This window comes from Molothrus aeneus, chromosome 21, assembly GCF_037042795.1.
Source record: "Molothrus aeneus isolate 106 chromosome 21, BPBGC_Maene_1.0, whole genome shotgun sequence".
Classification (NCBI taxonomy): Eukaryota; Metazoa; Chordata; class Aves; order Passeriformes; family Icteridae; genus Molothrus; species Molothrus aeneus.
This window is the reverse complement of record NC_089666.1, coordinates 7,197,563-7,222,352: the sequence shown is the minus strand read 5'-3', so window position 1 is coordinate 7,222,352 and position 24,790 is coordinate 7,197,563. Positions and strand designations below refer to the sequence as shown.

The following is a 24,790-nucleotide window of genomic DNA, read 5'->3' as shown; positions in this document are numbered from 1 at the left end:
ATCTTCAACACATGTCAGGGCTGATGATTTAAAATAGACAAATTCTGAGCGTTATAAGGTCACATGGAGACATGATAGTAGATTCAAACGGAGTTGAACAATGAATGTTTCAACAGTCACATCTTGTACTGTTGGCAAGATATCTGTGTTGCCAGCTAGTAATGTTCAGGGGAAAAAAAATGAGTCAGATTGCAAGAATAATGAGCTTCTCTTGGATGATAACATAAAGGGGAAAAAAAAGAATTTATACCTTAATCATATGTCTCAGCAAAAGCTTTAGGAAAATGGTGATTCTGGGAGTCATAAAACTGCAGGACCAGTCGAGGTGACTCAGTAGCACAAACCATGCACTGTACCATGGCTTTTTGTTTCCGTGTGTGGCAATGAAATAATTAAAATCACAAATCCATATTCCCAATATTTTCTCACTGGTGACCCAAAGTACGGCGGGCATTTCAGAGGAGATGCATGAAGAGAGAGAGACTTTTCAGATGAGCACACGGTCTTGGAGTATCTAATTGCTGCTGAAAATTTAATGAGACAGAGAGGAATGATTGTCTTTGAACACTGGAAACATTTCTTGTTCCCATCTGCTGCTGCCTTGGAACCACTAATTTCCCGTGGCAGTTGGGAGAGCTGCACTGAGCAAAGGGTGATGGCAGCCCCAGGGGTGTGAGAAGTGGGGAACTGGTGGGATGAGACCCTGCACAGTGCTTTAGTGCCTGGGTGGGCTTCCCCTGCTGCCCATGGACCTGTACAACAGATTGGGGAGAGAAAAAAAACGGAGTGGATAACTCTGTGTGTCCTTGGTATCCAGCATTTAAAGGTGGGCTTGGTCCCGTTCCTGTGATTAGCAGGTGGAAGTGGAACACCAGGTGTGTTAAAACCTACCCTGCTCCTACTGTGGACCCACGGGGACTTTGTCTGCCTTGAAGGGGTTTCTTCTCATCCCCCAAATCCACCAGACTCTGCTTTGGGATTTGGGGTATTCCCCACCCTTATTGCGCTGTTACCCACTGCCAGTGCTCAACAAGTACCACCAGGGTCTCTCCCTTCTCTTTGGGGCTCTCTCCTTGTCTCCTACACTCCATGTCTTTTCCCTCTAAATGCCCTTCTCTCTCTTTTTCTCCCAGACTCGGTGTCAGCCAGTTTCTAGGGTTCCCACAGTTTTCCCGATGAAGAAAGAGCAGTTGTAGGACTGAGGCAGTCAAAGGAGCGCTTTCCAGGAAAGGAGTGAATCCCAAGCCGTTTTACATCTCCTGTGCGGGCAGTTCCACGCACAGAGGCGCTCGCAGGACCTGCCCTTGCTGCTGCGCTGTTGTGCGGCCCTGCGGCCCCGGAGCGAGCCGCGGGTGCCTCCGGTTCGCCGCCAGTGCGGCACAGGGCGGCGGCCGCGTCATGCTCCGGACACGCGGTGCGCTCGGCTGCCGGTACCGAGTGCTGCCGGCATCGAGCGCAGCCGGGGCCGACCGCAGCCATCACCGAGTGCTGCCGGCCCCGGCTGCTGCCGGCCCCGAGCGCTGCCGGTACTGACCGCAGCCGGCACCGAGCGCTGCCGGCACCGAGCGCTGCCATCACCGCGGCCGCGCCTTCCCCGCCGGCATCTCCGCTGCGTGCGGAGCGGGGCCGCGCTGCCGGGCCGAGGGGCACCGGGACGGGCCCGGGCCGGTGCCGGGGCGGGGCGGACGCGGCGGGCGCGGCCCCTCCGCCGCCCCTTGGCAGGCGGGGCCGGGGCGGCGCCGGAGCGGGGCCGGGAGCGCGGGAGCCCCGCAGCCCCCGGGACCCCCCGGCCGCCAGCGCAGGTGAGCGCCGGGACGGGGCCGGGCCGGGGCTGGGGCCGGGCTGGGGAGCGGGGCCCGGGCGGGCCGGGGGCTCCGGGGTGTGTGGCCGGCGCTGCGGCAAATGCCGGCTCCGCTCGGGCGCCGTCAGCGAGCAGCGCTGCTGCTGGGCTCGGGAAAAGCGCTCCAGCCTCACGGAGAGCGGGGTCGGCACAGCCGCTGAGCGCCGGAGCTGCCCAGGGGCCGCCCTTGGCGCTGTGTCCCCCGTGCTGGTGGCAGGGATGGATGGATGGATGGATGGATGGATGGATGGATGGATGGATGGATGGATGGATGGATGGATGGATGGATGGATGGATGGATGGATGGATGGATGGATGGATGGATGGATGGATGGCAGGCAGCGGGCTCGGTGTTTTGGCCAGTAACCACTCATCACCTGCCGGCCCATCCCGCAGGGTGTTGCTGGTGTCTGCCTGGCCTTTAGGTGGCTTTGGCACATGGAGCGTTGTCGCCACAATTGTCCCTCCCGGAATTGGGGAGTGGTAACACCTGGTCATCAGGACCTGCCCTGGTGTAGGGCTTGTGCTGCCTGGCTCAGCCATGTGTGTTTCTGCTGTGGGTTAGCTTTGGATCATGTTTTTGGCAGGGCATGAGAGTCTTTTAAGAGCTGCCAGTAGAGAGTCTGGAACATGGCACGCTGTATGTGCCTGCGATTGGAACCTGAAAGGTGAATGTCATGATAGAAGTCATTAGAAATGCGTGACTTGTGATTTGTTTCCATCAACAAGATGGACTCTGGTTTCTGGTGTTGTGGAGCCGTTGGGAACAGTTGAAAAAGCCTAATTTCAGCAACTTCTTCAGCTGGAAGCTTTCGTTTATCACAACTTCCTCCACGTCCCAGGCTCTGCCTGTGTTAACAGTAATAGCAAGGGTGCAAGGATCTCATATCCCTTTGCCAGCATTTAAGAGTTACAACACCCCATGTGAGTTACAGGCTGTACTTGTGCATGTGAGAAAGCTGAAACATGGAGGAGTTTGTTGTTTGATGTTGTGCAGCAAACAATTGTCAGGTTTGGGAACAGAGCTGTGCACAGTGCTGGTTTTCAAGCTTTTGCTTTAACCACTGAATATACGTTTTCCCACTAGGTAGTTCCTCAGGCAATACTGTGAACTTGCCCAAAAGCTGATTGGAAGTTTCCACCAAGGTTCTCGAGTCTCCCATCAGTTGCTTTTCTAGCTCTGTGATGTCTCTCTGTGGTGATAGTGTTTTACTCCCAGAATGATGAATGGCTTTACATTTATTTTTCTCTTAAGTTTCTTTGCCTGAACTCCTCTTTCCCTCCCTCTGGCTATCGCTTCTGTTTGGAGCTGAGGTTCTGCTGAGCCTGAATGATGGCATATTGCTCTGATGCTCTTCTGCAGCTGGGAGCCCCAAAAGGTGCAGCCTGTTGTTATCAGCACACGTGCATTCTGCTTTCCTATCTCTTCTCTTGCTGACAGCCCCTTTCATCATCAGCCCTGCACACAAACAAGGTTATCCCCAGTTCAGATCACATTAGTGTAGTTCTGCTTCCATTACTTTTCCCTGTGAGTCTGTTTTGTGGGATTGTGTGTGTGAACAATTTAAAAGCTCAAAGGAGTCTTTATTTCATTAAGGGAAGGGCCCAGGCCAAGGGATTCTTCCCCAGTGGTTGTTTAAAGCTTGATCCTTATAGTTTCCACATAACCAGAACAAATCCATGGATGGTAGGAAAATCCATGGTTCTCCAGTGACACCTGGATGCACAGAAGATGCTGATTTTTGTTAATTAAGTGCTGGTTTTTATCAGCACCTCTGGTAGGGAAGGGGATGCTCTGTAGTGTCTCAGAGGCCTGAAGAGTTAGGTGTGGGCATTTTCATCCCTTGCCAGGGACAGTTCATGGTACAGCTACATCCATCTCATGGTTTGTGTAAGTAAAAGTCAGATTAATCAGGGGCTCAGAAATATCTAAGAAAAGGCATTGTCAAAGCAGCCTAACTGTGTGTCAGGTATGTAGAGTTGGATGAACAATGGACTGCTGTTGAAAGAGTGAGTGAATCAGTGCAGGCGAGTGTGTGGCAGGATAGGAGAGATCAATGTACAAAATGGAAGCTGATAATATGAAAAAAACCTTTATTTGATTTTTATATTTGGTGGAGGTAGAAGTCATAGGATGGTAAACCAAGTAGAGGGAATTCAAATATTCTAAACAAGGGTTTGAGGAAGATAAAAAGTCAGGCTCTTGATTTTAGGGGTTGTTCAGTGCTTGAATGGTTTTCCACAGTTTTCTAAGGAGTCCCCAGTGTTTTCCTACCTGGTTGATGACCTGAGTTTGACACTTGTGGGTGTGTGGAAGGAGGAAGCAGAGACAGAGCTGTGGTGCAGCCTGGGTCTGTACTAAGGGTCTGTACTGAGGGTGCAGCCCTGTCCCAGGGGCTGAAGGAGGGCAGAGATGGCCCCATGGCACAGCTGAGACATGGATCCTGTGTTACAGGAGACTGCTGGAAGCTGTGATGGAAACATCTGGGGCAGATCTGACCTGTGACACCAAAGGGAAGCAGCTCCAGCCTGGGTCTGTGTGTGCTGGGGTGACTGGCACTGGGTGTGAGTCCCCAGCAAACCCTGCCAGGGTTTGGTTTGCTCTCCCAAGCTCCCATGTGCAGGCACAGTTTGACACACTTACCTGCTGCAGGATTCTTCCCCATCTGCCTTGAAGGGCAATTTGGGGTTACTTTTACTGTCAGTCAGTGCTGAAATGATTTGTCTGCAGTGTGGGCTTGTTTTACCCTGTGACCCCAACCAAAAAAATCAAGACCAAGCTGAAAACACTCTCAGAGCACACTGAAGTGCTGGGAGAGCTCAGAGCTGGCTCAGCTCTGCCCAGTGTACTGATTGTGTGCTGAAGCCATGTCAAACACATGTGTACCCCAAAATTCCGTGGTCTCCTCCCCCAGCCAAAGCCATGCCTGCAATGAAAGTGACTTCCTGCAGTCTCCCACGCAGCACATCACCTGTGAGCTCTGCACTGCTCATTTCCTATAAGCTGAGAAGTATTTTGGTAGTCCTGGGGTCTTGTAATTTTGCAATTTGTTTGTGGGTGTTGGAGCTTCCGTGTCTGTCTGATGCTGCAGCCTCACAGGGGAACGCTGCTCCATGTCTGATATTTTTTTGCTTTCTTTTTTGGTCTTTTTTTTTTTTTTTGCCTTTTTCTCTCCAAAGCAGTTCCATGTTGTAAACACCAGAGCTGTGGTTGATATAGTTCACAGGAGGAAATTGAAATTTGTGTTAGTAGGTTTTATGTTGGCTGGTGGCTTGTTAAATAGTGCTGGGTGGTTTCAGATGTGTCTCTTGGACTCTGCACAAATTTACCTTGCCTCAGATTCCTCAGCTGTGTTGTCTCCTTAGCTGATGCTGTGCCTCTCTTCTCTACGTGGCATTCAGTAAAATTGAGGGTTTATTTCTCTCCTAGTGCATGGACTTATCCCATGTGGGCATCAGCTCTGCCTTGGCCAGCTCCCCTCTTTGCTGAGGATACACATTTATTACCTGCACACTGAATAAATGCTGCAAGGGGAGTGCAGTCTGTAGTTTTCCTGCTGCAGAGTGAAGAATAATGAACTGAGGCAGAGGGCACAGGGGAAGTTGTGGAGTTGCCTTCATCTAAAAAGTGAAATTTTGTCTCATGGTTATTTTCCTCCACCACTTTTACTGTCCAGTGATGAAGAGGTCTGGGGTTTAAAAATTGACAATTATACTGGAGAATTCTTTTTTTTTTTTTTTTTTTTTTTGGGAAGACTGCTGCAGTGAAAGACAGGGAGTATATCTCAAATTACTCCAGTAGTGTAAACCCTGCCAAAAAGGAGTGATGCTGCACTTGGTTGTTCACAAATGGCAGAACAACCCAGAGAAAAGGGAATTGTAATTACTTGTACACATGAGGTCAAGATAGTGCAGACAAGGCTGGAGAACTCTGTTCAGTTTCCCAAGGCAAAGGGGAAAAGGGAAGTCAGGCAGTGCAGGAACACCCATCTAGGCAGAGCTGGCCTCATGTAAGAACTGTCACATCAGATCTGAGCTCCAACAAGGAGAACATTCTGAATTTAGCAATGGGAAGGGGAGAGACTTGGTAAATGATGTAATAGAAACTATGAAAGTCCAGAGTTATTCTTTCTTTGGTATATTCACACCAGGAAAAAATCCTGCATCCTCAGAATCAGGGAGTTTGGAAAGACAAGGTGCTGAGCTTGAACTGACACTGTAGTGCTCGTGGCTTAGGCAGGCACTTCATATTCTCTGGGATGTGGTGCCAGATAGAAATCCTGAGCAGGAGGAAGCAGCTCAGCCTTGGCTGTGTCTCTGTCTCTGCTGGTCAGTCGAGTTGTGGCAGTTTGCTGATTCAGGCTGAGGTAGCAGATCCACCAGAAACCTGCTGGTTTTAGTGTTGATGGGCAGAGAACGAGGCCAGCCTGTTCTGCTTTATTCAAACTGGTAAGCCTTGCCTCCTCCCCCCGTGCTGCCCTCCCTGCAGGCCCGGGGTGGTTTGTGGTGGTGCCGGCTCTGTGCTGAGGAAGCAGGACAGATAAAACACAGCTCATGTTTCTGGGAATCCTGACCTCACTGCTGACAGGGAAGTGGTGTGCTCCCAGGAGCTGGCAGATAAGCTGCTGGGCTCCTTGTGCTTGCTGGAGCCCAGGGCTGGCTCCTGAGGAGCTGCCAGCAGGACTCTGTGGTTTGGGAATCAGCTGCACTTTGCTCAGCTCCTTTCCAAGTCCCTACAGCCACGGCTGCATAGCTTTAAGTTGTGAATGGGGAAATGCTGTGCTGGTTTCATGGGCTGAGGAGAAGGGACACAGACTTGCTCAGGGCTGAGCACCTTCCAGGCTGTACCACTGTGATGTTCCTCTGCTGACCTGGCAGGAAAACTGCTGAGAGGGAATTGGGGTGAGCTGGGGTGGTTGCAGAGAATTAGTTGGAGCCATTTCCCTGCCAGTGCCAGCAGTTCCAGTCTCCAGCATGTGGGGACACCACATTGCCACTTGTCACCTGTGCAGGAAACCAGAGGTTTTATTGCTGTAGCATTTTGCATGTGGGCAAATGGATGGAGACTTTGTTAGAGGTCTTTGAGAAAGGAAATGTCTGACAGGCTGCTGGTGAATGCCTTTTGTGTCATCCTGTGTATGAAAACAGCAGCTTGTACCTGATCTTGTACCAGATTCTTGTTCTCTTTGCATTCCTTGGATGTGCTGGAAATAAATTGTAGCATCCTGCCAAGGGACAGGCTGCAGATGGAATTAACAAACTTATTCTGACTGCCTGACCCTTCAACTTCATTTTTGTATACTTGTAGAGAGGGGGCGTACAGCAGAGTATTATTTGTTTGTGTGTATAAAATGCATGCATACTTGGAACCAGCAACAACTCTTTCTCCCTCTTGCAGACTGGAACTGAGCTCTGGAAAAACAAAGTGGAACTTGGAGCATGTGGCCTGAGGATTGCCTTACACAGCCAGGGGTAGGAACTTGCTGTTTCTCTTGGCTGCTTGGTCATAGATGAGCTATTGGGACAATGTCTTTGTTCTCCAGAGAAGATAATGCTCTTATTTCTGTGTCAAATGCAGGTGTAGATGTTAATCCTGGCCTAGAAGGGATTAAGAGAGGGTTGCATTGAAATAGAAGCAATGCTATAGTTACATGTGGCTCAAAGGCACTGAAGTGGAATTTTTACTAATTTACTAACTTTTCCTGAGCTTTAAGGCTGTGCTGACCTTCCTTTCTTTAGGTTCTTTTGCACATTAATTTTCGACAGAGCCCAGCACAGAACTGAGCAGATAACATGTAGTCAACAGCACCAGACTGTTTTCCCTTTTGTTGCAGGTGGTAGCTGAGCAGTGAGCAGGATGCCCCCAGGCATTTACTGCCCTACGGAATTCTGGTCCAAGGGTGAAAACCAAAACATCCAGGTGGACTTTTTGCTGCCCACAGGAATATACCTAAACCTCTCAGTGCCCTGCAATGCCAGCCTGGGCACCATCAAGCAGGTAACAGCCTCCCACTAGCTTTGGGTGACAGTCTGTGTTACAGCCAGAGGGTCATCCACTGCAGAGCTCTGCCTCCAACAGCAGACACTTAGGATGAGAGTCAAAAAAGGGATGTGAAGTCATGTGAGAGTGCTATCCACAGGGAGAGAAGCATCCTTGGGAACTGGATAGTGTTGACAAGACTTGAGAAGCTCTTGGCTCCTGTCCTTGGCATCCTGACAGATTTCATGTTACTGGGGGCAAGTTATTTAACCCAGTTTTGTTTCCAGTGTGAGTAATTGCTGTGTTTCACAGGACCAGAGTCAGCAGGTGCTCACTGTGAGATGTTCAGGTGGGGGTTATTTAAATGCTCAGGCTGAGGGATTGACATTGCCCAAAACAAAAGACAGGCATGAAGAAAGGAAGTCAGTTAAAGGCACCTACAAATAAACCTGCCCAGCAGTTCAGCACCAGCTGGAGCCACCAGACCTGGCTGAGGAGCAGCTTGGGAGTGCCAGGGGGCTGTGGGGACCTTGGGCTGTGCTGTGCCTTAGCTGTGTGCTGGGGGACAGGTGCTGGGTGACAGTGGCAGGGTGAGGGCTGGACAGGCCCTGGGGGCAGCTGGGTGGCAGTACGGAGGGTGACAGTGTGTGCTGAGGGACAGTGACCGGAGGGAGAGTGACAGTGGCAGGGTGAGGTGTGCAAGGTGACAGCAGCAGGTGACAGCAGGGTGACAGCAGCGCAGTGACAGCAGCGTGCCCCCACAGGTGCTCTGGAAGCACGCGCAGTATGAGCCGCTGTTCCACATGCTCAGCGACCCCGAGGCCTACGTGTTCACCTGCATCAACCAGACGGCCGAGCAGCAGGAGCTGGAGGACGAGCAGCGCCGCCTCTGCGACATCCAGCCCTTCCTGCCCATGCTGCGCCTTGTGGCGCGCGAGGGCGACCGGGCCAAGAAGCTCATCAACTCCCAGATCAGCCTGCTCATCGGGAAAGGTCAGCCCGCCCTCATGGGCCCAGCATGGCTCTGGGGACACACAGCCCTCATGGGCCCAGCATGGCTCTGGGGACACACAGCCTTCATGGGCCCAGCATGGCTCTGGGGACACACAGCCCTCATGGGCCCAGCGTGGCTCTGGGGACACACAGCCCTCATGGGTCCAGCGTGGCTCTGGGGGCACACAGCCCTCATGGGCCCAGCATGGCTCTGGGGGCACACAGCCCTCACTCTCATGGGCCCAGCATGGCTCTGGGGGCACACAGCCCTCATGGGCCCAGCATGGCTCTGGGGGCACACAGCCCTCATGGGCCCAGCATGGCTCTGGGAGCACACAGCCCTCATGGGCCCAGCATGGCTCTGGGGGCACACAGCCCTCACTCTCATGGGCCCAGCGTGGCTCTGGGGGCACACAGCCCTCACTCTCATGGGCCCAGCATGGCTCTGGGGGCACACAGCCCTCACTCTCATGGGCCCAGCGTGGCTCTGGGGGCACACAGCCCTCACTCTCATGGGCCCAGCATGGCTCTGGGGGCACACCGCCCTCATGGGCCCCGCATGGCTCTGGGGGCACACCGCCCTCATGGGCCCAGCATGGCTCTGGGGACACACAGCCCTCATGGGCCCAGCATGGCTCTGGGGGCACACAGCTCTCATGGGCCCAGCATGGCTCTGGGGGCACACCGCCCTCATGGGCCCAGCATGGCTCTGGGGACACACAGCCCTCATGGGCCCAGCATGGCTCTGGGGGCACACAGCTCTCATGGGCCCAGCATGGCTCTGGGGGCACACAGCCCTCATGGGCCCAGCGTGGCTCTGGGGGCACACAGCCCTCACTCTCATGGGCCCAACATGGCTGCTGGCTCTGGAGGCACACAGCCCTCATCCCCTTGGGCACAGCGTGGCTGCTGGCTCTGGAGGCACAGATATTTCTGTTGGGCACAGTGATATTTCTCACTTTCTGTCCTGGACAGCGTGGGTGCAGGGTGGGACACTGGGACAGCAGCAGGATCCTGCAGGGCATGCAGGGGACACTGCCTGTGCAGGGCCAGGGAAGGGGGTGCTGCCTGCTGGCAGAGTGCTGGGCCCTGGGGACAGTGCCACTGCACATCGTCCGTCAGGGGCTGCTGGCAGCTCAGCTGACTCTGCTTTTGGCCATGTGTTAAACACGTGTTCAGGGAGACTTTCACAGACAGGAAAGGAAAAGGCTCATTTCCCCCACTGGCTGCAGATGCTTATTTTGCCCTCGTCTCCTGCTCTGCACCCAGGTTTGCACGAGTTTGACTCGGTGCAGGACCCGGAGGTGAGCGAGTTCCGCGCCAAGATGTGCCAGTTCTGTGAGGAGAAGGCGGCCCAGCGGCAGCAGCTGGGCTGGGCAGCGTGGATGGAGTACAACTTCCCCCTGCAGCTGGAGCCCGCTGCCAAGGGCCTCTCCTCTCTGCAAATCCCCACCAAGAACATTTTTGTCAACATCAGGTTCCAGTCTGGCGGGGTAAAGCACAAAACTTTCCTGTCACAGTGTTTGGTGGTAATGTGTGCCTGGACAGTGTTTGCATGTGTTCAGTGTTCATTCTCCAGATTGCTTTGCCTGTGGAGAAGATTGGGAGGGAGCTGCTCTCCCTCCTGAATGTGCACGGGGTGTACTGGTTAGCTGGAAGCTGAGGTTGCTGCATGTACATGGGCTGGAAACCTTTTTGGGTTTGGGTGGGAAAGGAGCACAGAATGCAGTACTTGGCTTTCCTTTGGAAGCTCAGGAGCCTGCTCAGCAGACACTGCTTGCAGGCACTGCTCTGTGCTGCCCGTGGGCCCCTGTTCCTGCGCCTGCCTGGGCTCATGTTCTGCCTGTTGTGCCTGGGCATGAAGCAAGGTCACCCTGGCAGATGAACAGCCTTCAGAGCAGTGTGTTTGAGCATGGGGATCCTTCCAGCCCCTGCCCTGCTGCTGCAATGACTGTGGGAAGATTTTTAATGACTGGCAGCCACATAAACTAGTGATTCTGCTGAAAATTGAAGTTCCTGATTTCCAGCCTTGTGCTTACACTGCTGAAACTTGCTCCTGCCCAGTTTGGCAGGAGGAATATCTCTACTTACCATAGGCTGATGTGTGTGATTGTACCTTCCCATGCTGCTCCTCATTGCTAGCAGCAGGAATGCTGCTCCCTGTCTCTGCCACGCCAGCCTGTGCTGGGGTCTGACACTTTGCTGTGCTGTTGGGATTGCAGGAGAGCTTCATGTTCCAGATCTCCCCCTGGGAGTTCCCCATCACCCTCATGAGCTATGCCATTAAGAAACAGGCCACTGTGCTCCGCCCCGAGACCGTGCAGCAGCCAGAGGACTACACCCTGCAGGTGAATGGGAAATGTGAATATCTCTATGGGAACTACCCCCTGTACCAGTTCCAGGTGAGCCTCGTGTCTTGCTTTGTCAGTGGCTGTTCCCACATGGCCTTCTCTTGCTGGGGTTGGGACATATTGAGAAGGAGGGAGTGCTGTTTGCAGGACTGCAGCACATCAGTGGCAGCACCTGGATGCTACCTAGGGCAAAGGGTACTTCCAGCAACCTAACCAGTCCTTATTTTTGGGGGGCCAGTGGTCTAAGCCTGTCCCTGGGTGCCAAGTGCTGCGTAAATACATTTACAGGTTGTGGTTCTGGAAATATCTGTGAGCTTGTATGGTGGGATGAGGGTTCTCCCAATGAAAGCTGGGCGAGTAATCCTGAATCATGTGCTCCTCTGACAGGGCAGACTGCTGCTGGGATTGCTGAATCCTCCTCAGTGTTTTCCCTTAATGCAGCCATTTGAGTCCATTGATGAAATGCCAGCTATAAAAGGCACTTCATATTCTCAGCTCTGGCAGCATGAGGCCAGCGAGTTTCAGGTTTATAAAGCGAGAGGAGATAATTGAGAGCTGGGATTGGATTGTTGCTGTGTCCTTCCCCGAGTCCCTGCAGGGCTCCTGCCTGGGCTGGTGGCTCTGGCAGGCCTGGCTGACCCTGTCCCCTCTCAGTACATCCGCAGCTGCCTGCAGCGGGGCCTGACCCCCCACCTGACCATGGTGCACTCCTCTGCCATCATTGCCATGAGGGACGAGCAGACCAACTGCATCACCAGCCCCCCAAAGGCGGCCTCCAAGCCCCCACCGCTCCCCAAGAAAAAGGTAAGAGGGGACAGGGACCCCTGAGCTCACCCTGGGCTCCTCTGTTGGGGACACACTGGGCTGGGTTGGGAACAGCAGTGGGTGCTCCCTGCAGGGCAGGTTCCCAGCTGGGGAATAGGGTGGGAATTTCCAGACAGCCTTCCAGCCCTCTCCACAGCTTCCCTGGCTCTCCCAGGCTTCTTGCTCTTTTCTGTGGGACCCAAAAGCATGGAATGGGAGATGAGTTCTGCTGCTGACTTGAGAGGCCTTTGTTGCATCTGTTTCTGATCAGAACCCTTTTCTCTTTCCAGCCAAACTATGGCTCTCTCTGGTCCTTGGAGCAGCCTTTCTACATCGAGCTGGTGCAAGGCAGCAAGGTCAATGCAGATGAGAGAATGAAGGTGGGGACTGGCTCACTCTGGGGTTTGTACCTGTGCTTTCCCAGTCACAGCCCTCTGGTCTGTGTGGGGAGGACAGGGGTGGCTGGCAGTGTGACCTCACCTGCTCCTGTGGGGCTCCATTCAGCCTTGGGCAGTCTCTGAGCTGCAGCACAACAGGGATGGGGATGGGCAGATAGCAGCCCAGCATTGGAAAAGCTGCTGCACAGCAAACAGAGCTGCTGCCCTGAGGTAATGGCATTGGGCAGGGCTGGGCAGGGGACACCCAGCTCTGAGAGGAGTGATGGGAGAGGTGATGGCTGGCAAAGGGAAGGCAGGAGAAGCAGAGGCCTGGGATATGTGGGGTGTTTACCCTGAAGGGGGAATGGGGAGAAGTGGAAAAGCTGCCCTTTGGGAAAGGAAGGAAACTGGGCAAGAGTGTGCCACATTAATCAATATGCAAGTCTGCATGAAGTGAGAAGATAACAATGTCCTCACTGAAGCTGAGCAGAGAGACTTCAGAGCTGAGCGTCTGAATGAACTGGGAAAGAGTCAGGAGAGGAACACCCTGTTCAGGGACAGCTGCCCTGTCTAAAGAGAGAGACTGCAGAGCTGAGTGTCTGAGTGACCTGGGAGAGAGTCAGGAGAGGGACACCCTGTTCAGTGACCTGGGAGAGAGTCAGGAGAGGGACACCCTGTTCAGTGACCTGGGAGAGAGTCAGGAGAGGGACACCCTGTTCAGTGACCTGGGAATGAGACAGGAGAGGGACACCCTGTTCAGTGACCTGGGAATGAGACAGGAGAGGGACACCCTGTTCAGGGAGAGCTGCCGTGTCCCCTTCCCCTGCAGCACACAGGCAGTCCATGGGCTCACAGTGCTGTCCTTGCTGCTCCCTCAGCTGGTGGTGCAGGCAGGGCTGTTCCACGGCACCGAGATGCTGTGCAAGACCGTGTCGAGCTCGGAGGTGAGCGTGTGCTCGGAGCCCGTGTGGCGGCAGCGCCTGGAGTTCGACATCAGCGTGCGCGACCTGCCGCGCATGGCCCGGCTCTGCCTCGCGCTCTACGCCGTCGTCGAGAAGGCCAGGAAGGCTCGCTCCACCAAGAAGAAGTCCAAGAAAGCTGTAAGTGAAGCCAGCCTGGGGCTGAGCCAGGCTGCCCAGGGCTGCAGGTCGTGTCCTGCGCTCCTGAACCTTCTTGCTTTCAGAAAGCTTTGTGTTAATGAAGCAGCACACAGGGCAATGGCCAGTATCCAGCAGGAACAGGAAGCTGAGAAGTGGCTGCCTGTAAGAAAGGCTGTTTATGTGCAATTTCTTCTCTAGAAAGACCTGTCCCTGTTTTGCTCTTCTGCAACTTCCTTGTTCTGTAGTTGAGGTTAAACCATCATCTCTGTTGCATTTTCTTTCTAACAAGGTCTTTCCTGCAAATCCCCAGTGGAGCAAATTACCAGCTAGGGAGGGGGAATGAACTGAGGAATGTAAACTTTGGTTATGGCGAGGTAAAATTAAAGTGCAGGTTCTTCAAGGTCACTGTTCAGGTGTTGCAAACTGACCAAAGTGTTAAATCACCTTGGAAGCTCTTGATCTGAGCATCTTAATCAGAAGTAGTGATATATCTCACTTTCCAAAGCTTCTATCCCATTAATAATTTAGTAACTAAAACAGATCCAACTGCAGCCTGTGATTTAATTGCTGATTTCCCAGAGTTGTAACGTAAGCCTCAAGCTCTGTTCTTTATGAGCAGCAAAGGCATTTGTGCCTCTGCAAATTATTGTTTCTGTGACCACAGAGACTGTTCCCGTGCCTTAAGGAGAGGGTCACTCGTGCCATCTGTGCTGGAGTGCAGAGCAATGAGGCACTGATGAGTGTGATGAGAAGATTTCAGTTCTGCTCACTCCTCCTCACTGCTGGGAGGTTCACTGAGCCTTGTTGTGCTGACATCAGTGGGGCTCTCAGGGTAACTGTGCAGTCATGTCTGGGAGCAACAGCCAGCTCACAAATCCTGCTTGTGGGGACCAATTTCTGGGTTGAAGACTTCAGACTGGAAACATTTTGAGGCCAGGACCAGGATTAACAGTTTTATTGTTGTGTTTCTTTTCTATTTAAGAATAGCAGAACCCCAGCTCTTGCTGGAGACTTTTGTTGGACAGAAGATCTGATTCATCCACAGGCTGGATGATTGTGGTCACACTGGAATAATTTTCAGTTTTGAAGCAGTCAGAAGGAAATCTTGCTGTTCTGACTGACAAAACAGAGCCAGTCTGTTTAGCTGAGTTGTTAAGAGGAACTTATTCATGTGTGTTCTGGTGCTGGGGAAAGGTGGGTGCATTCTGATGAGCTTTTAGTATAAAATCACAACAATTCACCACAGCTGAGCAGTGAAAAAAGGAATTTTTCCCCATGGTGAGCTATAGCTCTGAGTGAAGTGCCCAGAAATAATTTCAAATGATTGTTAAGGGCAGGTTACCTGATTTTTTTGTTTGTTTGCTTTGACTGTTATTTTTTTCCTTACTCAGAGGTTAATTCCATACATGTTGTTTGTATGCAGCCTGTCCAGAGCAGATAGGTGGGACTAAATCGTTTACTACCACAAAAGCAGGCATGTTTGCAGGCTGACTGGATGAGTCAGAGGGTTAATGTCACCCAGAGGGTTGGCTTTCAGTGTTTCTCTAAATCATGCAGGAGATGGCTGTCTTTAGAATGCTGGCTCCTTGTTTTGCTGGACCTTATCCACCAGAAATCCTGCCTTGTGTTTTGGCAGGCTCTGAGCTGTGGTTAGATGTCATTTACTCTGTTAGAAAAGGTTATTGCTGCTGGTGGTGTTTTATTTGGCTTTTCCCTGTTGTCTGGAAGCTGATGTCTCAAATGTGATTTCACTGAAGATATTTGGAGGAATCAAATCAGCTCCAAGGTTATGAGAGGCTTGAAGTGACTCATTTTGTCACGTTAGAGGGAAATGGGGGCTCTGTAACCTCCCCCAGTGCTGGGTGTTCTGTGGGGATGTGCCCCAGTGGAACCAGATGTGTCCCTGGGGCTCCTTCCAGCATGGCTCTGTTTGTGGGTGCCTCAGTGCAGGATTTCTGCCATGTAACCCCTTTTCCAGCTGTTTTCTGTGCTGTGATCTGAGCTCTGAGTGCTGCTGCATGAGGTCAAGTGTTCCATCTGGGGAACCTGACTGCAGGAAAGCTGAGCTCACTCGTGGAATGTGTGTCTGCTCTGGGGCTGGGAGCTGGGTGAGGGCAGGGGATGGGTTCTTTGTCTTGGCCATGTCCCAGGCACTTTACTTGTTGGAGTCTCCCTCCTCTAAAACAAGGCTGGGTTGGATTTGTGGGGTTTATTTTGGGGGTGTGGTGAGGGGTTGGCAACATAAAGTTTAATTTCTATAGATAGTGTTTATTATTGTACAAAGAAGCCAAGCCTTTTTTTCCTATTTTGAGCTATTTCTAGCATCCTTTGTCTCGTTTCCCAAAATCGTGCCTACTCTGTGTTCCCTGTTTCAAAATTAAAGCTCTTCTCCCTCCCCTCAAATTGTGAAATATATAAAATGTGTAGTAGTTCCCTCAAATATTGAATGTAGAGTAGCAAGACCTTATTGGAAAATTAGAGATTCTTCAGCTTTGCTGAATATCAGGTGGTGAAGTTTCAGACACATTTGTGGTGTTTGTGTTCAGACACGTTTGTGGGGAGCGTTTGGTGCCGTTCAGCACCACACAAAAGACCCCAGGTTTTGGCAAGTGCCCGATGCCATCTTGCACTGTTAATTTAGGAGGGTTCGGGGGGGAGCAGGCAGGGGGGCCCTTTGCAGGGGGTCTCTCAGTGCCCTGTGCAGCCTGGCAGGGCAGCCCCCCACGAGCGCTGTCTCCGCAGGACTGCCCCATCGCCTGGGCCAACGTGATGCTCTTCGACTACAGGGACCAGCTGAAAACGGGGGAGTGCTGCCTGCACATGTGGTCCTCCTTCCCAGGTACGGCAGGACAGGGAGCTGCTGGCCTCTGGCATCCTCAGTGTCCCCAGGAAGTGGAGTGGCCACTGCTCTGTGCTGGAGCCCTGCCAAGGCAAGGCTTTGTTGAGCTTGGCTTTGCAGGTGTGACCTGAGAGGTGGCTGCTCACCTGGGGATGCCACGTGCCCCTCACTGGGGAAGGCTCAGGAGGGTGAAGTGCTCGTGCCCAGGCAGTGCCCAAGGCAGTGCCCAGGGACAGCCTCTGCTCTGCTTTCTGCACCAAAGCTTCACAAGATTTGGGCTCATGGGTTTTGTGTACTTTGTTTTTCAGATGAGAAAGGGGAACTTCTGAACCCCATGGGCACAGTGCAGTGCAACCCCAACACTGAGAGTGCAGCAGCCTTGGTCATCTGCTTCCCCAGCGTGGCAGCACATCCTGTGTACTACCCATCCTTTGAGCAGGTGGGGCACAGGGACACTTGTAGGAATTCCCTCACTGTCCCTTCCAGTGGGGAACCTCTGGGGCAGCCATCCACAGGGACTGGGTGCAAGCAAACTTGATTAATGGATATTGTTAACTGAAAATTTCACTTTCTCCTCTCACCTAATGGACCTTTGAGTGAATACTTTTCCAAGCTATAAATTACTGAGGTAGAGATGCTGTCATAGATGAGCATTTGTTTAAAAATGGGTTTAACTGAGCTGCCTTCAAACTGCTTTAAGGTCTTTGGGAAGGAAGAGGAATAAAGGGGAAATGAGTGAAAGTAGGCAGCTCCCTCCCTTTCAACAGAGTGATAACATGCCATGTGTGAGGTGGAGATTTTCCATCTGTCACTGTAACTGGCCAGACAAGTGGAGGAAGAGATGTGCCTGTTTCAGGGGAGGAAGCAGCTCTGTGCTCCCCAAGAGGCAGGGTCTGGCTCAGAGCCTGTGCCAGGCACAAAGGGGAGCCCAGGACAGGGGGCAAGGGACTGACCTCCAATGCAGCACGAGGTGATGGTGCCTACAGTTACAGAGGAACTGGGAGCCTTTCTCACCCTCTTTATTTGTGTTCCAGCTGCTGGAGTTGGGAAGGAATGGAGAACAGCCCCGAGCTGCCCCAGAAGATTCTGAGGAGGTGAGTCTGCTGGCATCAGTGTTCAGCTGCCTGCCAGCCTGGTCTCATTGGCTGCTTTTACCCCTTGCCCCCTGTCCCAGCTGGGTCCCTGTGGGCTGGCTGAGCCCAGAGTGTGCTCTTGCTGTGCAGAAGCTGCAGCTGAAGGAGATCCTGGAGCGGAGGAGCCACACGGAGCTGTACGAGCACGAGAAGGACCTGGTGTGGAAGATGAGGTTCGACATCCGCGACCAGTACCCGCAGGCGCTGGCCAAGCTGCTCGTCATCACCAAGTGGAACAAGCACGAGGATGTTGCCCAGGTGAGGCTGCTGGGGCTGGCAGCCAGGGCTCCTGTTTTGGTCCATCTTTCAGTGTCTGCATTCCTGTGCTGTGTTTGGGAGCCCAGCTGAGCAGGGGTTTCACAGTTTTCTCAGGGAGTTCCCAGCTGAGGTCTGGCTCTTCTGGGGACTGTCCCAGATTCATTTCTGGCCAGCAAAGTCTTCTTTATCCCTTCAAGAAACTGGAGGCAAGGAAAAAATCTGTATAATTCTTGGGGGAAAAAGATATCTGGATTGAATATTCTTAAGTGATAGTAAGAGATCAGCACAAGCCACCTCAATGAATCAGTTTTTGACCTGGTATCTGCAAACTTGCTGTGAGGCATCTATAAATAGTGACCCCCTGTAAGGAGCTGCTCTTTCATCAGTAGAATTTCAGATTTATATCCATTGTCATAAAAGCCTTGTTCCTTTTTTAAACTATTTTCTTTTTGGTCATTACAGATGATTTCCCTGCTCCAGACCTGGCCAGAGCTGCCTGTCCTGAATGCCTTGGAGCTGCTGGATTTCAGCTTTCCTGACCGTTATGTTGGTTCCTTTGCCATCAACTCCCTGAAGAAGCTGACGTAAGTGCTGTCCCCAGGGGAGAGGCAGAGCCCTTTCTATTTCTGCTCAGGGCTGCTGAGGGGCTGTGAACAGCAGTGACAGCCTTGGCTTTGCAGCGTTTACAAGAACAGTTATGGCAGTGAAGACAAGGTTGTGTTTCATGTTTCCTTTCTGTCCACAGGGATGATGATGTGTTCCAATACCTGCTGCAGCTTGTCCAGGTGCTCAAGTATGAATCCTACCTAGACTGTGAATTGACCAAGTTCCTGCTGGAAAGGGCATTGTCCAACCGCAAGATCGGCCACTTCCTCTTCTGGCATCTGAGGTGAAGAGCAAATCTTTTAGGCTTTTTCTCAAAAATCAGGGCAAACCAGCATTTACTGAGTCCTTCATTGCTCTGTGAACTGGGAACTGCTACTTTTTACCTCAGGTGCCTCAATAAGAATTATTCCAGGAGGACACAGTGTTGGTTTTTTATTAATTTCTTTTTGTGTTTTGTTGTTCTGCTCTAACTGCTCTGCCTGCTCCCTGCCCAGGTCAGAGATGCACGTGCCTGCTGTTTCCCTGAGGTTTGGGCTGATCCTGGAAGCCTACTGCCGGGGCAGCACCCACCACATGAAGGTGCTGATGAAGCAGGTACTGATTGCCTTGGGCCCTCCCTCTGCCTTGGGGCTGGTTCTCAGCTCTTGGCTTGCCCAAATTATCATTACCAGTAGTACAAGAAAAGCCTCGTGAAGGCTGCTGGCTCTGGGGTCCCCTGGAGCTCCCCAGTCTCACCCACTCAGCTGCAGTGTGTGTCTAGAATGCTCTGAAATGTGCAGACCACTGCTGTTACAGATCAGCTGGCTGAGGTGCTGTGCAGTGGGAGCTGCTCACAACCAGAACTCCCCAAAAACAACAAAGGGCAGGCTGGGCTCTGAGTCTCATCCTCTGCACTTCTCCAGCCAGGGCACCTCACTTCTTCCTTTGGAGTGTGGTAATGTGCTTTATTCCTGCTGCAGCCATTATCCTGCAATGCATTTGTGTCCAGCAGAGTATCCACAATTAATTATGGATCTTCCTCAAGCAGATACTACTAAATTTGTTTTGCTGCAGTATGTGAAATTGCTACAAATTGAAAAGGAAGTAAGAGATGGAACCAAGGTTTACATTTCACAGGAGATGTTAATGTTTTTTAACCTTTCTCCAGGAATTTCCTATTTGTTAACCCTGCTTCATCCCTCCCGTTTTCAGGGAGAAGCACTGAACAAGATGAAAGCTCTGAATGACTTTGTGAAAGTGAGTTCTCAGAAGGCCACCAAGCCTCAAACCAAGGAGATGATGCACATGTGCATGAAGCAGGAAACCTACAGGGAAGCCTTTTCCCACCTCCAGTCCCCCCTGAACCCCAACATCATCCTCGCTGAAGTTTGGTAAGGGAGAGATCTGCACCTCTGAATTTGTGTGAATTTTGTGCTTTGTTTCACACTGAAGCCAGGCTTTGGGTTATCCCAAGGTTCTTTCCTCATGGAAGCCCAAAGTCCAGCAGTGGGTGGAGTTGCTGTAGGACTGGCAGCTTGGATGGCTGATATTTAATAGATGGAAACTGAGAGTAATATTTTTATTTCCTCTAGTGTGGATCAGTGCACCTTCATGGACTCCAAAATGAAACCTTTGTGGATTGTGTTTAATAGTGAAGAGACAGGTGGAGGTGGAGTGGGTATAATTTTTAAAAATGGAGATGGTAAGTCTTTATTATGCTTGTGAAAATATATCTTTTAGTCTCAAGTATTTACTGGGTGAGTGGGCCTAAATCTGGACCATTAAGATGTTGTGTAAATTAGGAACTTTAATGGTTTTGGGTGAGTTGTGGTAGTAATCTGAAAATTTATATTAACTCCCCTCTATATTTCACCTGCTTCTCCCTATAAGTAAGATTTTAGTGCAGTAATTGGATGTCTTTGAACAGTAAAATGATCTTTTCCTCTGCATTGCTGCCCAGATCTGCGCCAGGACATGCTGACTCTGCAGATGATCCAGCTGATGGACATCCTGTGGAAGCAGGAGGGCCTGGACCTGAGGTGAGCAGTGTGCACACAGTGCAGCTGTCCTGCACTGACAGTCAGGCTGCTGAGGCTGCTTTCTCTGCAGGCTCCCTTTGCCCCAGCAGCTCTGTCTGGTGCTCTGGGAGCAGCTGGGCAGCTTCTGTGGGCTGGGGAACAGAACTGCAGAGCAGAAAGGGAGGAGACAGGGCAGGCAAGGGAAAGCTGAAAAGTCACCACCGTGCATTTGCGGGCAGGATTTCAGTGGAAGGGTTTCTTTCATCTCTGCAGGATGACCCCTTATGGCTGCCTCTCCACAGGAGACAAGACGGGGCTGATTGAGGTGGTCATGCACTCGGACACCATCGCCAACATCCAGCTCAACAAGAGCAACATGGTGGCCACGGCTGCCTTCAACAAGGACGCTCTGCTGAACTGGCTCAAGTCCAAGAACCCGGGGTGAGGGCTCACCTTCCCTCCCTGCTCCTTTTCCTTCAGCTCTGCACAGCTCCAGGCTGTCCCACCTGGGCTGTGGCTGCTCCCCTGCCTGGCACACTGGAGGCCTCGTGTGGATCTCATTTCCATTGAGATTGTGGACACCCCCTTATTCAGACCCCTTCAGTTACAGATCTTGCAGCTCATTTTTGTGCAGCAGGGGTGGGAGTCCTGCCTCCAGAGAGCACTGTGGGAATCCAAGCGAGCTTCCCTCCCTTCTCCTGCAGCTGAAAACAGCTCTCCCCATGGGGCAGTACTGGAGTCCAGAGTAAAGTTATCTTTCGCTCTTTCCTACCTCTCCAGAGATGCCTTGGACCAAGCCATCGAGGAGTTCACCCTGTCCTGTGCTGGCTACTGCGTGGCCACCTACGTGCTGGGCATTGGGGACCGGCACAGCGACAACATCATGGTCCGGGAGACGGGGCAGGTAACGGGGAGGCACCTGGGCAGGGCACGGTGGGCACCTGGGCATGGGCTCTGCCCAAAGCAGGGCACCTGGGCATGGGCATGGGCTCTGCCCAAAGCAGGGCACGGTGGGCACCTGGGCATGGGCTCTGCCCAAAGCAGGGCACCTGGGCCTGGGCATGGGCTCTGCCCAAAGCAGGGCACGGTGGGCACCTGGGCATGGGCTCTGCCCAAAGCAGGGCACCTGGCAATGGGGATGGGCTCTGCCCAAAGCAGGGCACCTGGCAATGGGGATGGGGCTCTGCCCAAAGCAGGGGCCCTCTTCCCTCTCCCAAAACCCTATGGCCAGAATCTGCTCAATGCAGTAACTGAAGAGAGCTCAGCTCTGATCAGCTAAAACAGGTAATAGTCTGAGATTTTTTTTTTTTTATTTGTAGCTGTTCCATATTGATTTTGGTCACTTTTTGGGGAACTTCAAGACAAAATTTGGTATTAATAGAGAACGAGTCCCTTTCATCTTAACCTACGACTTTGTGCATGTCATCCAGCAAGGAAAAACTAACAACAATGAGAAGTTTGAAAGGTAAATGCTGGGAGTTAAACTTGACTTCAGCTTTTGAAGCTCTAAATTTTTAGTATTTATTTCCACCATTAGTATTATAAGTATTTAATATTTATTTCCACCAATGTGCAGCTTATAGCTGCCTGTACAGATGAAAGTAAATAAATTATTAACTGGAGAGAGCAGGGTTCAGACTGCTCAAGTGCTTTATAGAATGGTGGAGCTGGCAGTCCTCACTCCTTTGTCTGGTCTTTGCTCCTGCTCAGGTTCAGGGGTTACTGTGAAAGGGCCTACATGATCCTGCGGCGCCACGGGCTCCTCTTCCTGCACCTCTTTGCACTGATGAAGGCTGCTGGGCTGCCAGAGCTCAGCTGCTCCAAAGACATCCAGTACCTGAAGGTAAGAGGCAGAGCCCATGCAAGGGGCTAAAACTGAGCACCTGATTTTGTGGCTGGGGGAGGAGGAGGAGGAGGAGGAGGTCAGTGTGCAAGGCCAGATTCTTAGCAGCAGATGAGCTCCAGAACAGTGAGTGGATGCCCAATGCCCTGTGCAGGACATCAGAAATGCCACGTCCTGGTGCTCAGAAACTTCTTCAGGTTCTGCACCTGGAGGCAGCAGGAGCCTGCTTGCAGGGAAGGAGGCAAAGCCCTTGGCTTTTATTTCCTAGTTTGCCTCCTGAGTCATAACCACCCACCCCTGGCAGCTGCAGAACACTTTGTCCAAGAGCAATACACAATGTGCTCTTTCCTGCACCAACAGCAGCAGAGGGTGCAAGTGTTTATCAGAGAAAAAGCCTCCTTCAATTGCAGGAACAATTAAAAATAATTGATAGCTACTCCATTGCTCCTTTCAATTGAGTAATTTCTTATGAATAAATGTCTTAGTGGTTGAGCAGTGACTTGTTCAGCTGTGCACTGATTTGTGCCTCCTGCCTACAGGACTCCCTGGCCCTTGGGAAAACTGATGAGGAGGCACTGAAACACTTCAGAGTGAAGTTTAACGAAGCCCTGCGGGAGAGCTGGAAAACCAAAGTGAACTGGCTGGCACACAACGTCTCCAAAGACAACAGGCAGTAGAGCAGGAGCTGCCCCTGCCCAGGAGAACAGAACTGAACAGCCCAGCACTGACAGACTGGTGCCTAAGGACTGAACAGTGCTGCAAGATCCCCCACCTCATTCCCAGAGATCAGACATTGCTGCATGACTGAACAACTGCTGGCCTGTCCTCAGCCACACCACCCTGGCTGCTGAACATCTCTGGGGGACAAGGGAGAGAGTGAGGCAATAAAACTACAGCATACAGTGAAGGTAGGTACAGCTACTGTACCTTGAGAACTCCTTCAGCTTCAAATACACCTTTGAATGAAGTCAAGACATTTGTAACATCCCTCCCGTGTGCTAATGTCTGTGTTTCTAGTTTCTTGAAAATTTAGCTGAGCAGAGATCCCCCTATGCCTGTAGCCTATCTAGGACACCACTATTACAGCTTAGAGGCATTAACTTCAGCATGTGGTCACTCCTGCCCTGTGTCAGTGTCCACTGAGGTGGGTCAGCTCAAAGCACACCAAAGCTGACTTGGATAAATGGTTTTACTCTGCCTTGAGGCAGGATAAAAACATCCAGGCTGTCATATTGCTTTCTGTTTGCTCCAGAGGCCAAAGTGTTCTGAAACTGAGCTGGAACTCAGCTACGGCTGCCTAGAACTGATGGCACAAAAGCAGCTTTGAGGTGGCCACTGGATCAGGTACTTTGCTTTCCAAAGTTAGGCTTCAGTTGAGCCTCCAGTAATTCCTGCATTTCTGCATTTATTTTGGTTTCAAACCTGAAAACGCTAAGGTTGCATTTCAAATTAAAGTACTTACTGCTTTTCAGAAAAGATGTTAAGCTGTGAGGTCTGTTCTGGTTGGATCTATTCATACAAACCCTGTTGCCTCTCAAGCAGCAGTTCTGGCATAGAAGACACCTCATTTTAATTTAATCTAACCTGGGAGAGCCCCTTTTCCTACACCTTCAGATGATACTGTGACTGAAGCACTCAGGCTCTAACAGCTGCTTTGGTACTAGAGGGAAATACTGCAGGATTTAGAGCTCTGTGCAGGCTGATCAGTGAGAAACAGTCCTGTGCCTCTGCTCCATTTTAGAGAGTAAATATTGCTATTTCCTTGCTTATTAAACTAATTTACAGAGCAAAAAGTATGCAAAAAAAACCTCTTGGGCCCTGTGCAAGGTGCGATGCACTGAACCCACAGCCCCAGTCAGGTTCTTGTGGAAGGGAAGACACTACAGTTCCAGAGCTGCAAAAGCAATTCCCTTGCAGTGCCAGAGCCTGGTGTTCAGGGTGCTCTGCTCATCCCTCTCACAGCACAAAGGCCAGGCCCTCACAGATTTCACAGCAGTGGCTCCTGTCCTGTCCCTCACTTTGAGAAGTGCAATAACACAAAGGTGTATCAGTATCAGCTGCAAGAACTGAGCACAGTTTTACAGAGCTTACTTAGGCTGGAAAACTTGACTTACCTATGAGCAGTAAAAATTCATTGAGTCATGGTTTGGACCTTCTCTTTTGTACACCCTGGGAGGGAATCTTGGATAAATCTCTGAGAGCTCTGTAGGGTCAGCAAAGAGGCTTTGACTCCAAATTCACAAGGCAGCAGCTCACCTGATGGTTTTCAGCAAGATGGACTGTACTAAAGATTGAAAGTTAGATCATTTTCAAAAATGTTCCATTTCATTACAAGTGGCTTCTCATTTTTATAAATATGCTCAGAATGATAGACCTATTTCTATTTATTTAGAGATGTTTCTGTCATTACTTTTTTTTTAACTCTGTACAAACTGATTGTGCTTATTCTGTTGCCTTTGAAAAAGAAGTATTTTTTTAAGCCAAACCGTGGTTCTGCAAGAAGAGAATGTTTACATGTTTAGCTCTTCAGTTGCGGTAGGTACATGTTTTGTAAATAAGAAATAAAAGATATGGATGAATTGTACACAAATGCTGCCAAGTCCTTCTGTGTTTGAGAGCAATGACCACAAAACTCTCCTACTCCCCCAGCAGAGGCAAATTAATGCAGT

The 24,790-nt window shown here is 51.4% G+C and overlaps 1 protein-coding gene across 2 annotated transcripts; it reads left to right on the top strand.

Moving 5' to 3' along the window:
• Window positions 1–1,742: 1,742 nt before the first annotated feature.
• On the top strand, window positions 1,743–24,711 carry PIK3CD (phosphatidylinositol-4,5-bisphosphate 3-kinase catalytic subunit delta). 2 transcript variants are annotated; one of them, XM_066563914.1, is made up of 24 exons: window positions 1,743–1,802; window positions 7,239–7,312; window positions 7,675–7,838; window positions 8,585–8,813; window positions 10,083–10,306; window positions 11,036–11,161; window positions 11,819–11,968; window positions 12,259–12,348; window positions 13,224–13,445; window positions 16,188–16,284; window positions 16,593–16,723; window positions 17,319–17,378; window positions 17,508–17,675; window positions 18,138–18,259; window positions 18,421–18,564; window positions 18,776–18,875; window positions 19,473–19,651; window positions 19,853–19,962; window positions 20,221–20,299; window positions 20,552–20,719; window positions 21,059–21,182; window positions 21,598–21,743; window positions 21,989–22,121; window positions 22,661–24,711. In XM_066563914.1, the coding sequence occupies exons 3-24, from the start codon at window positions 7,698–7,700 to the stop codon at window positions 22,796–22,798; spliced, it is 3,081 nt and encodes a 1,026-aa protein (XP_066420011.1). In that variant the 5' UTR covers window positions 1,743–1,802; window positions 7,239–7,312; window positions 7,675–7,697; the 3' UTR covers window positions 22,799–24,711. The 2 variants fall into 2 exon arrangements, with proteins under 2 accessions (XP_066420011.1, XP_066420010.1); XM_066563913.1 differs by having other exon boundaries at window positions 11,036–11,215.
• Window positions 24,712–24,790: the final 79 nt, after the last annotated feature.

What these genes read in the sequence shown, in the direction of transcription:
- PIK3CD (XM_066563913.1), top strand. Translation starts at nt 7,698, where the DNA reads ATGCCCCCAGGCATTTACTGCCCTACGGAATTCTGGTCCAAGGGTGAA. An exon ending in AATTTTTAAAAATGGAGATG is followed by an intron (nt 19,963 to 20,220) that starts GTAAGTCTTTAT and finishes ATTGCTGCCCAG; the next exon opens with ATCTGCGCCAGGACATGCTG. An exon ending in TGGTCCGGGAGACGGGGCAG is followed by an intron (nt 21,183 to 21,597) that starts GTAACGGGGAGG and finishes TTTTATTTGTAG; the next exon opens with CTGTTCCATATTGATTTTGG.